This window comes from Manis pentadactyla, chromosome X (genome assembly GCF_030020395.1).
Source record: "Manis pentadactyla isolate mManPen7 chromosome X, mManPen7.hap1, whole genome shotgun sequence".
Taxonomy (NCBI): Eukaryota; Metazoa; Chordata; class Mammalia; order Pholidota; family Manidae; genus Manis; species Manis pentadactyla.
The window spans coordinates 7320999-7333574 of record NC_080038.1 but is presented as its reverse complement, the minus strand read 5'-3'; the positions used below and the strand labels follow the sequence as shown (position 1 = coordinate 7333574).

Below are 12576 nucleotides of genomic sequence, written 5' to 3'. Positions count from 1 at the left end.
GGATTTCTCAGAAGTCAAGTTAATGACTTTTAACCATCAATCACAGGGAAAAAAATTGCTTCAAGTGTCAAAACAGAAATAAAAGTTTATTCTCTGAGACCTAGTCTGAGAGTAGGCCGTTTATTTTTCACTTGTGCACTTACTTCTTTACATTCCTGAGTTATTGATCATGATAATTGTTCAGCTAAACAAACTATCATCATTTATTTGCAAAAAGTATTAGAGTGGGTTGTATATGACATTACTCGCTAATTATTTAGTATAGAGCATTTACCATATACGAAATAAGTGTAAACCACACTTGAAAATAGATTTCTAAAAGAAGTGTTCCAGCAGGAACCTCTCATTTCTTTGCCAGGAATAAATGGGAATGTTAACTTTGTTATCTAAAACTAAGGCTTAGATTTCTTCAGGATAATTTTCACAGCCTAAGTACATAATGAACTAAATTGCTCAGAAGTGAGCAGCATACTTTTGATATGTTTTTGCTACAAAGAACTAAAGGTAGTTACAGTCTTTCATTACACCACTCTCAATCAAATCATAAGAAAGTTGGGTTAAACTCAATTCCAAATTAATGCAGCCTACCTCCAGTCCTCTGCCTACAACTAAATCCACTTATCTACTTTTCTTTCCATTTGGAAAAAGATTAATGAAGGTCATCAGCCATTAGGACCACATGGCTCAAGTGTACTGTAAGGAAATACCAGGCATTCTCCTGTGGACTTGTTTATCAGCTCACCAGCACATGTCAGTTGAGGCTTTACAAATATTATTGCTCATTCTTTTTCTATCCATGTTAAGTAAGACGTTTAAAGGCAAGCACCACTGTAACAAGTAACTCGCCAGCACAGAAAAAGCAGGTGGAACTAGTGATCAAAGAATAAACATGCAAAATTGTTCCAGTGCAACAAATACCAGTAGGGCAACTATGTTCCCTTCTAATGGTCAGTGTCTAACAGGTAAATAAATAATTTAAGATTAGAAGTTTAAATAAAGATAAGGTCTACATTAATTGTGAATGTACACTAGTGAATTCATGTACTTAATATGCTAAATCTTAGATGTGCTGACGAAGTTTCCTTAACTAAACTCTAGACTGAGCCGATTAAGGACTAGGCCTCAGCATTTGCCTAAAAAGACCTGAACAACAATAACTTTGCTTTTAACAGCTCAAGGCCACATCCCTAGGATGACCCCAGCCCAGCTTAAAGTGCCTGCCTGAGAAAATTCAGGACTGCCTGAAGAATTTCCAATTTGTTCTAGAAGGTAGGGAAGATAAGAGCCCCTGAAGACAGGGCCCCTGTCCACCAGCATCGGTGGGCGAGTAGAGGCCTACTTGGGATAAGGGCCAGTTAGCAAACCCAGATGGGCTTCAAGCCCCACTTCTGGCTTTCCGTAATTTTCCCTACCCTGCCTCCACTGAGGCCTAGCTTACCCCCTCCCTACTCCTTCGTTCTCCCTTTCAAATGCCCAGCCGCCTCTGTACAAACCCAAGTCGTGTTGAGTTCATACTGGACTCTTTTCCCTATTGCAATAGTATATTGCCATTAATTAAAATCTGTCCTTAGCGCTTTAACCAGTTTCTGGCTTTGCTGCTCTTTGACAGTGTGTATTTGGTTATACTTGTGCTGATGCACATGTGCTGATAACATAAAGAAGAGAAAATAGGAAAAGGCATTGTTTAACTCAAGGGTCAGTCGGCAAACTTTCTGTAAAAGGCCAGATAGTAAATCTTTTAGGCTGGGCAGACCATAAGGACTCTGCTGCATCTATTCAACTTTGCTGTTAGAGAACAAATACAGCCATAGGCAATACATAAATGTATGAGCATAGCTGTGTTCCAATAAAACTTTATTTATGGACACTGACATTTTGGTTCCATAGTATTGTTCCTTTGACTCTTTTGAACTATTAAAAATTTTTTTTTAATTTTAAAAACCATTCTCATTTCACACACAATACCAAAACAATCAGCAGGACAGATCTGGCCCACATGCTATAGTTGGCCAACCCCTGGTTTAAACTAGTCATAGTTTTCTTTCCTTTGCTATGATTAGCTTTCAAGTTCAAGATCCTTTAATGTTAAGAATAGATTTCAGGATCACATTCTCAACAAACTCAAAAATGCTCTCAATTTTTCTTATTGAGCCATGTATGAAATCAGCAATTTTAAGTCCATTCCGAAAAGTTAAATTTCTGATTCATCAATAATGTATATTCTCTCACAGCTAAACTTCCATGGCAAACCCCAAATGGATAATAAAGTAATAAAGTTGGACAACATGTGTATTTGTATGTGTAAAGAGAGAATGAATAGCCGGAAGGTCCAAAAGTAGGAAGTAACAATTTCCAGGTCACATATTTAAAGTACAAGTAAATTTCACTGCAGCTGACAATCTATACAAAATGATGATACAGGAAGGTGAAATTCACTTGAGAGAGAGAGAGAAGAGGAGAGGGGAGGGGAGGAGAAAAGAGGAGAGGAGAGGAGGGAAGAAAAGGCGAGCCCCTTGAAACGAGACATAGCCTGAGCTAGACATCTTCCCCCTGGAACTGCTAGCAACTAGACTTTCACAGCTGCAAACTAGCAACTCCTGGGAAACTAGAGTTAAATATTCCTAAAACATGAATCTAGTTCTGTTATGAAACTGTTCATCATTTTGCCTCCTGACAGCCACAAAAATCAGTAGAACTCAGAAAGGACTCAGACGATGAGCAAGTAGCATTTTTAATAAAATTCAAATCCAGTCTTTGGGCGTTTTTGATTGCTAGCCTCCTGAGCTCACTATTATCAGCAATATTAATGCAATTACTCAGAAAAAATGAGGGGCAATGGGAAAAATATGATCTTTTGAATCTTTTCTTTAGCTTCCCTTTTTCCCTAGGAAATACTGAATCCTGAATCAAGTAAAGGTAAAAAATATAAGTTTAGTAGCCTCTAAAAAGGTTTTACATAAAAATCTGAGGAAACTATATTGTTTTATTCTTCCTCAAAAGTATGATACTTGCAACAAAATAAGCACACTTTACTATTATAAGTACGAGTCACTGTTATACACCATGAAATAAGCATGCAACTACAAGACACTGTAAGATAAAGCAGCCCCCAAATTTACCTGCTACTATAAGAAATCATTTTCATATTAATAACTGGGACACAATCATTATCTCAAAGTGTGCCATTTTGCATTAAAAAAAAGAAATAAAGTCAGGCTATATCAATCTATGAAAGCATCACTCAGTTTAATGATATCCCTATGAGTTCTGAGTTTCAAATCACTTCCCTCAGGCAAAGGGGGCATAATCATATGTTTTTCTACTGAACTGCATTTTTCTATAAACATTTCAAAGAGTGTATCTGCTTACAAATGAAATCGTCGATACAAAAAGCAGTAACAATAAAAATATATGCCTATTTTTATACTATTACTGGTTTATAAGGCAATCATCTGTAATACTCTCATCTACAAGAATGGAAAATGATATATAACTGTTACCAAGGAAACAGTGAAGTAAAGTCGCATGTAAACTATCAGGCAGTTTAATAACTAGAAAATTAGAAGAACAAGAAAAAACATCTCCAGATAGAACCATGATAGACTGTGTCACCCACAACGGATGCAAGCAAGGGTTGCAACTCAAAAAGATGATGCAAAAGGTCTCAACTTGCCAACTATTCCAAAGCTTGGCAGCACTTTTTTTTAAATGATGATCATAACATGGTACTGAGTTCTTGAGCAGCAATCTGAATTTTGATTTTTCACATGATTAAAAAGGCACAGATCATGGGAACAAGTAGTTAAATGTAGTACTTTGAAAAGGCAAAATATACTGTTGATTAATTCTAGTGTGGATTAATATTCTCTTAGAGTTCTCTACAGGTACCACTCTCTTCACTCACTGATAGGACATTTAGCAAATATCAGGCATGCATTCCACAGCAAATGCTTTCTGAATTAATATTCAGAGGCTCAAGTTCTTGGGAAACAAAGGCAAGCAAGGCTAAGGCCTGGGGCAACTGGGTATTCACCTCTAAACCAAGAGAATTTCAAACACTCAAGCAACCACGTTGATCAAAGCTAAATCCTTTAGGAAGATTATCCATTCTGAAATCAGGAAAATCCTGCAGTGTAAGCACTTTTATACTTCACTTTCAGAAAAGAATTTGATTTCTGTTAACAGTGTTAAAACACACACACGACTACTCCTTCAAGGCAGAAACAAGCAGCTGGAAACCTGTGTTTCTGCATGCTGATGACCTCAATAGGCATTTCTGTTTGAGCTTGGGGACCACCAGAGCTCACACTGAGAAACAAGAAGAATTCCTATGGATGGAAGATTTCTTAATAGGCACATAAGCTCAGAACATGTGCAGCTTCTCTCTTTAGAATAAACACTCTAGTTGGATCACGTTAAGGATGGAAAGTGAAATTCACACTCATTTACTAAATTTTAACCTCTCTTTAAAATAAGATACTAATCCTCCACAGCCTGGCTTGCCTTTTGCAAAAATTCAAGACTTGCGAGTATCATGAAGGTAGCCTAGAATTTAGTAAAGTGAGTGTAAAAAATCTTTTCACTGACACATGGCAGTGTCCTCTCCCAAGCTCCAACGTTTAAGGACTGCATCTAGGCTCTAGATATTCCAGTAATCTTGTCATTTTCAGCAGGAGACCACTGAAATCTATCGTGGTTACTTTAAACTATAGTATTGGTTGAACTTCTCTCCCTCCAGCAATCTCTCTGTCCATCACACACATGGCACCAGGCAATCACCAAACTGTTGCTCACAGCCATTTCCAATTCATGGCCCATGCTTTGACAGCTGTTTATAAACCAGCCTTTGGCAGAAGCATGCAGGAAGTTAACAGAATAGAGGTGTGAAGCTATGACCCTCAATGTTATTGGTATGAAACCAAACAATTTGCCACTCTATAATCAACCACCACTTGACATATCAGTCTTCTGATGTGCAGGGCAGTACCTCTTCATGGGCTGCTGCAAGATGGACATATTTACCCATCAACTGTATACCTCCCGACTACCCAGATGAAGTGGCACAGGGGCCCTCGCCCCGGGAAATCTGCTTGTGACATTAAGATGGACCCACGTGAATAGAGAGGAAAGGTGGAGATGGGCAAGAAGAAGAAATAAAGACCTGTGGATGTTGGAGAGAAGCACATCTGAATGCCAACATCCAAACTGAATGTTTCTAAAATGGCCCAAATGAAATTCAGCAAAGCAAAGTCAACACACATTTCTGACTCGGGCTCTCTGGGGCTGCTCGTTCTTGCCTGATGCAATCAACACATCCCACCCTTACTCCAAGGAATTAAGGAAAACCTAGACCTAATCTTTCGGTACTGTGAAGCAGTCTAAAGTGGGACCTGGAAAAGCCTTACAGTGTGCCACCTGGGCTGGGGTGGGCACTGCCAGAAAGGGTTCCAGGGGCAGGAGGCCAGGTCTGCCAGACCCCTGGGCAAAGAAGGTGGGGCATGATCTTCTAAGACTTCTTATACCAGGCTCTTCCCCGTTCACACCGTGTTGCAAGAAGCACAGACTTACTTCTTGGGTTCGATGGAGAGCTTGGAAGTGTAAGCAAGGCAGACGACCTAGGAGAAATGCTCTGATCAGGTAATAATACCCAGGCGGCCAAGAAGTGTAAATGTTCATCCTCTATCAGAGCTGCCCAAGAAATCTGCCTGAGTTGATCAGTTTTCTTCCATTTCAACAACATGGCCACTTGGAAGCAAATTTCTAAATCTTTCAAGGCTTAGGACTTCATGGTTACCCAAAGAAAGGCTAAAGGTCTTTCCTGTCGGTCTCCATGAATTCAGCAAATGGGTCACTGCTGGGAACACCTGACCAGTTACTTAGGTCAACCGACAAGCTGAGCTTTTGCAGCGTGGAATCTAATTTACCAGTGGGGGGAAAGGGGCTACTTTTGGTCACTGCTGCTTGGAAAACACAGTCCTTAGGCTCTAAGCACTTCCGGCTTTCCCCAGCAATAGCAATGAGAACCACCTTCCCTTAGCCCTGAACTGTGACCCCAAGCACCACTGGGGCTTTTCCTAAGGGAAAACAAACTGTGATGAATATTGGTGTGTGCATGAGGGCTTGTGTATCTGTCTGTGTGGTGTGGTCTACACCCGTGGATCCACAAGCCCCACCAGCCAGTGAGAAATAAGTTGAAAGCAGCAGCCCCCGGCCACCTCAGTTCAGTCCTATCTTAAGCCCCGCTGTTCTCTCCAGCTTTTGCTTCTCCCCGAGCCTCCCGAAAAATAAAGCACCAAGTTGCCCACAGCGGCGGGGCCCTGGGTGCAAATGAACCGGCGCAGCCCCTACCTCGAGAGCTTTGCAATCTTCACAAAACTGAAGACATCCATGCAGGCAGCCGGACACCCCGAGCACAGTGGCTGCGTCGCCCCTTTTCAAGCCAGCAACGGCAGCCCCATGGCCGGCGGGACCTCAGCGCGCCCCGGGGCTCGAGTGGCGGCGACAGCGGGTGGCGGCGGCGGCCCGGGAGAGCCCGCACCTGGAGGCGGCGGCTGCTACCCCCCTCCGGCCGTGAGCTGCGTGTGCATCCCCGAGCAGGACCATTGATGGGTGCCCGCGTCGGGAAAACTCAATGGAGAGGGGGCCGGGCAGGGTGCGAGGCAGGGACCGCAGCCCGGGCCACTACCGGGCGCTCTGGGGAGGCGAGGCCCGGGCGAGGGGCGCTGCTCCTGCTCCCCAGCCCACTGCCCCGGCTGCCCGCGTGCAGAGGAGCGCAGGCTGAGCCGGGAGGTGGCGGGCGAGCCTGGCACACGCACACGCACCCCTCCGGCACTGCAGCTGCCTCCCTGCCTCCTTCCCCAGCCTAGTCCTTGCTCCTCTCCCCACCCCCACCCGCGGGGGGGGGCACTCTCCTGACACCCGCGGCGTGTGCCTACAGATCTAAAAGATCTGATCTAACAGTCTCCGGCGCACCGGACCGTGAATGCTACCCACTCCCTCCACAAAGCAGAGGTGCCGTGCAACCGCAGGTCGCGCAAAACCTTCGTTTGTTTTCATAAACAAAACTAGCCATCAGGAAGGGGCGGTGACGATCGAGGCCGGCTCGTTCGTCAAGGGGAACGGGAGGGAGCTGCCCAGCTCAGCGGGCTCGTTTGGGGAGCGCAGAGTTCGTCCTGCTTCCCTGAACCGCTGGAGCGAGACGTGACAGCTGCGCTGGCTGGGAAGGTGTGCCTTTGGACAGCAGCACTGGGGGAGCGTTGGAGAAATAAGAAAATAAGAACGAGAGGCATGGGGGCGGGGGTGGTACACACAGCAGCTTCTGACTAAAGGGGCAAAGAGATGAGGGTCCCAGGAGCCAGTGGCGCGGAGACTAACATGAATGGGGTTCAGAATCTAAAGGAAGAGAAGGGCGGGGAATGGGGGGCTGGCAGGCAGAGAACGCTGCTTTTCTCAAATTGAGCGGTGGATGTAGAAGGGGAATAAAAACCTCACTCAAAAAAACAAAACCACAGAAATGAACACTCACCTTAGGCAGAGTAAACTCCAAGTTGCAGCCATTTAGAACTCCTAGCCTTCTCTTTTACATAATTACCTGGGGATGATCAACCCTCTTCATTAACTCAGTTCTATCTCCCCGGAGGCTCAGGCTTCCTCAGGCCCCTTTTTCTTGTTCTTTCTCTTGGAGTCTCAAGGCCTCTTCTCCAAAATCCTTTAAAATCTCTCCCCAGACTCTCTGAAGGTCAGATGGCTGCACAAAGTGTATGTTCTCCCACCCAGAAGCGTTCACCTGATGGCAGGGCCACCGCAAAGAAAAGATGCCACCCCCAAAATGTTGGAGGATCTGGCCAGCGCGCTTCTAGCTCTCCGAGAGGATTAGGGAAAAGGAAATAGGTTTAAAGTTCCCAGACTTCCCCTCCTATCCTGGTTTGTTGCTGTATTTAAAGTGTTAAGTATTTGAGCCTAGTACATCCACTTTTTTAAAAAGGCATTTCTTTCAAAAATTAAACATAAAATTAGTACCAATCTGAAAAATCTAAATGATCTGAAACTGGGGCATAAAATTACATTATTTTAAACATCGGTAGAATCAATTTTCCTTCAGCTTTTTATAGATAGACTAGTTCGATTTCATGAACAGGTTACTTACTCTTGATCAGAGGAGGCAAAAGGGACCTTGGCTTTTGAACCCCCTATTGTTTGTGTAAAATAATTATAGTTTGAGTCTGCGCTGTGCATTCTCATTTTTAAAGCACTTTTGCACTTGAGTCTCATAGCAACCCTGTCATAGAAGTAAGGCAACATGTCTGAAAAAGAGAAATCTTTTATTTTTATGCCACAATCTATTCTCAGTGTGCTAGACAAAGAGATGCGTTTTAAACATGGGTCGGATAAGGTTACTTGTCTGATCCAAACTCGGCAAAAGCTCTCCACTCTCCTTCAAGCTAAACTTGCACTCCTACAATGACCAGCAAGGCCCTAGATGCCTGGCCCTGGTTCTCTCTGGCCTCATCTATTACTCCTGGCACCAGCACCATGTACTGGGCTCCAGCAACACAAATCCTCCCACTTTTGGCTTTTTGCAATGGCTGTTCCCTCAGGCTAGAATGCTCTTCCCTCAGATATCTGCCTGGCCAGTGTCTTCACCCTGTCAAGTCTTTGCACAAATACCACTTCCAAAAAGCCACCTCTGAAAAGCCTATTTAAAATTGCAATGCCCCCATGCCCTGGATTCTGAGGCCCCATTAATTTTTTTTTCCTGTTTCCATAGCACTTATTACCCACTAGAGCATAATATAATTTATTTTTATGTCTATTGTTTCTTGTTTCTGGTCTGATTCTCTTGCTGGAATAAAAGTACCACAAGGGCAGGGATTTTATTTTGTTTTTCCTTGATGGATCCCAAATGCCTAGAACAGTTCCCTGGATATAGAAGGACCTTAATAAATACTTGTTGAATGAATGGATTTTATGCTCATTAGATTCACAGTCAAACCAATGCGAGCTATGCATCCCGAGTGGGGACGGCTCCCGCTCTGCCCTCCGTGCTCACGTTGGTTCGTCTTCCCACCACGCCTCCATCAACAGCATCCTTCATACTCCTTTGGATTGCTAGTGATGGCAACGAAGGCCATTTTATATTCTCCACTTATTTTTCCCCTTCACCCTCTCTAACTTTCCCTAAGAGAGCGGCCACCAACACCGTCCCTCATCTCTGCATCAGCATGTGGCAACACAAGTTCAGCTCTTGATCAGGAAAGGGAGATAAAGCCACGCTTTTTCAACTGTGTTTTGGAAAAGTGCTTCCTTCTCAGAACAGAACAGTTGGGATACCCTTTTTTAAAACAGACAACACTATTAATCAGGAATTATTTCAGATATCAAATAGCCCATCATTCAAGCGTGAAAGTGACAGGAAATAAACATTGTGTTTACTTAGAGAGGTGTTGGGGAGGGGAGGGGGTAACCTCCAAAACATCTGGTCTACCTGGAACAGCTTGCTGTTGGGCTTCAATCTGCGGATTTGTGCACTACACTTATGAATCGTGCAGATGCTGTCTCGCCACACCCTAACAGCCATCAGGGGAAATGACTGGCTTCTCCAGGTCATTATACTCCTGTGATATATTAATTACCTAGTATGTTTTCTAATGAATTGATATCTTTTTGTAAGGCGGAGATTTCTCCTTTGTTTTTCATTAACATAAAACTGAAAGAATCTGCTTCACTGAAACATGCTAACACAGCCAGTTTATACCTTTAAGCCCTCTTGGCAGAGAGGCCAAGATTTGAGTAGCGGGTCTCTCAGCTGTTTGCTCACTGGGCCAGGTGTGTGCAGCAGAGGTTGGGATAGGTTTCTTTGTCTAGCATGAAATGCATCTGCTTAAAACAAACAAGAGCCGATGAGTAGCATTTGAGCATACATGTGATTTTCTCAGGTTTGGTCTTTAGCCTGGATAATCTCTAAGGCCCCTTCTAGATCTTGTAGAGATTTACTCATTGGAAACTACATTACCCAGTCTTGAGAATCTATTTAGTTTGATTTACTTGGATCCAAGTGACATTTGGTCATTTCTGAAAACCAAATACACTTTCAAACAAACTTTCAAGTGTGTTCCTGAAGAGACTTAAGGACATCAGACCCAGAACAGTCATTTAAATTCTCTGAGACTCAGTTTCCCCACCTACAAAACAGAAATAATACATCTCTACCTTACCTAAGAATGAGCCCTTGAAGTTGGACACCAATTCAGAGCTAGTGTATGTGAAATGAGGCACACAGACATTAACTCCAAAAGGATTTCCACAACTGTCTTGAACCTTGACTGCACAGATGTTCCTTGACTTATGATTAGGTTATATCCTGATTAAATCCATTGTTAGTCGAAAATATTGTAAGCCGAAAATGCACTTAATATATATAATCTACTGAACATCACATCCTCGCCTACCTTAAATGTGCTCAGAACACATACATTAGCTTAAAGCTAGGCAAAGTCATCTAACACAAAGCCTATGTTATAATAAAGTATCGACTATCTCATGTAATGTATCGAACACTGCACTAAAAAGGAAGAACAGGATGGTTGTATGGGTCCAGAATGGTTGTCAGCGTACTGGTTATGGCCCCTCATGATCACATGGCTGAATGGGAGCTGTGGTTCACAGCCGTTGCCCAGCATCACAAGAAAGGATCGCACCACATATCGCTAGCCCAGGAAAAGATCCAAATAAAAAATTTGAAGTATGGTTTCTACTGAATGTGTATCACTTTTCTACCATCCTAAAGTAAAAAACCTCAAGTCAAAACCATCCTAAGTCAGGGATCATCTGTACTGTTAGGAAAAGCTTTTGCCTCTAAGTTCAGTATTTTAAGGGTGAAAACATTTGCTTTTGATTGATCACAGGTAGGCACTTTGCCTAAAAATCGATCTCACTGTGAGCTGGTCTGTCACCAAAGCCCTAAGTGGTAGCATCCTTTATGCTCTGCGCACTTCTCAGTGGAAAAGAGGGAGAAATTTCTTCATCACGGGTAAGCCCTTATCTCAAGCTGGTGACAGGAATTTGCTACTGGGCCAGATGTTCCATACAGGATGGCAGTTTAGGGTTCTTTTACAGTAAATTACACTATGTAGAGCTCCCATGCATTTCTCAGAAAGACTGTAGCATTTTGAGCATCTGTTCGTGGTCTTGAAAACAGAAGTGAGTAAATAAAAGCAAAGTATTTGTTAATCCAGCAACTATTTAAGGAATTTCTGCTATGAACCAGGCATTGTTATAGGCACTGGGAATACATCAAACAACAAGACAAGTTTTTGCTCTCACAGACTTTACATTTCAATAGGAAACATAGATGATAAAAATAAAAATAAGAAAATAACATGAATAAGAAAAATAGCAGATGGTAATATGCAGAGAATTAAAGTCATTTGGATTGGAGGGGGGGTACGCAGGTGACTATTTAAGGTCCAATGGTCATGGAAGACATCTTTAAGGAGATGCTGTTTAGACTGGGATACGACGAGCAGGTTGGAGGCTGCTGTTCAGCCTTCCACACAGAAGGTTTAGCAAGGACAAAACAAGCATGGAGTCCCTGAGCCAGGAACAAATGTATGTTTGAAGACTCCAAACACAGCCAGTGTACCTGATGGGGATTGTGTTAAATGGAATGAAAATGGGTGGATTTGCAGGGGTAGGCAGAGGCACGATCATGTGGAGCACAGCAGCCAAAGCAAGTGATCTGCCTTTTACTGTGGGATAGGGATCCACAGGGGGGTTTTAGCATGGAAATAACCAAATCAGATTTATATTTTGGCTGACCATTCTTGAGGGAAGAGCAGGGAAGCAAGGAGACAACTTAGGGGCCTGTTGCAATAATCCAGGCAAGAGATGACAGTGGCTCAGAAAGGAACATGACAAGGTTGTGGTGAAAAGTGGCCAGGCTCAGGATATGCTCTGAACAGAATCTGTTGATGGATTGGATGTGGGAGGTAAGGAAAGAGAGGAATCAAGGACGACTCACTGATTAATGTTATTTTAAAAAAATACGCTGATTCCCTTCACCAGGTATTGAGCATATAAAACCCAGGTGTCTAACTTGGAAGCCTGTGCGGGTACAGATGCCCCTGAGACAAGGGGTGCTTGAGAAATAGTTTTGAAGGGAAAGATTATGAATTCGCTTGTGACATGTTGAATTTGAATGGTTTGTTTAACACCCAGGTGACACCCATAGGATGTTAGCCATACAAGCCTGAACCCAAAGAGCACTTGTGACATGTCAGTGAGCCACCAAGTACAACGAACTTAATACAAATATTAATTCCCCTTCTCCAGGGGGCACTGGGTGTGAATTACGGAGCGATGTTCTCAGAGGTGGACTAGGCATCTAAAGACAATGGGATTCTGAAATGAGGTAAAAACTATTAAGAGCTGTATAGGAAGGATTGTCTTATTTTTTCTTTCTTTTTGTTTTTTACTTTATACCTTTGCATGCATGTCTTAGTATTCTACAGGGGTGGGGATTGGGACTAGAGGTGAGAAGGCTAGATGAGCTGGTTTTAAAGATTATTATTTTTATTA

The 12576-nt window shown here is 43.0% G+C and overlaps 1 protein-coding gene across 3 annotated transcripts in view; it reads right to left on the bottom strand.

Annotated features, from left to right (window-relative positions):
• The window catches only part of FRMPD4 (FERM and PDZ domain containing 4), a 507298-nt gene extending 499499 nt beyond the window's left edge, over window positions 1-7799 (bottom strand). For 2 of the 3 annotated variants that reach the window (XM_036912983.2, XM_057495504.1), the window contains exon 1: window positions 6349-6845. In XM_036912983.2, the coding sequence (XP_036768878.2) occupies window positions 6349-6389 (41 nt within the window). In that variant the 5' untranslated portion in view covers window positions 6390-6845. Of the gene's footprint in view, window positions 1-6348; window positions 6846-7525 lie in introns of those variants that run through there. The other variant, XM_057495503.1, reaches the window with a different exon arrangement.
• Between the last annotated feature and the right edge of the window lie 4777 nt (window positions 7800-12576).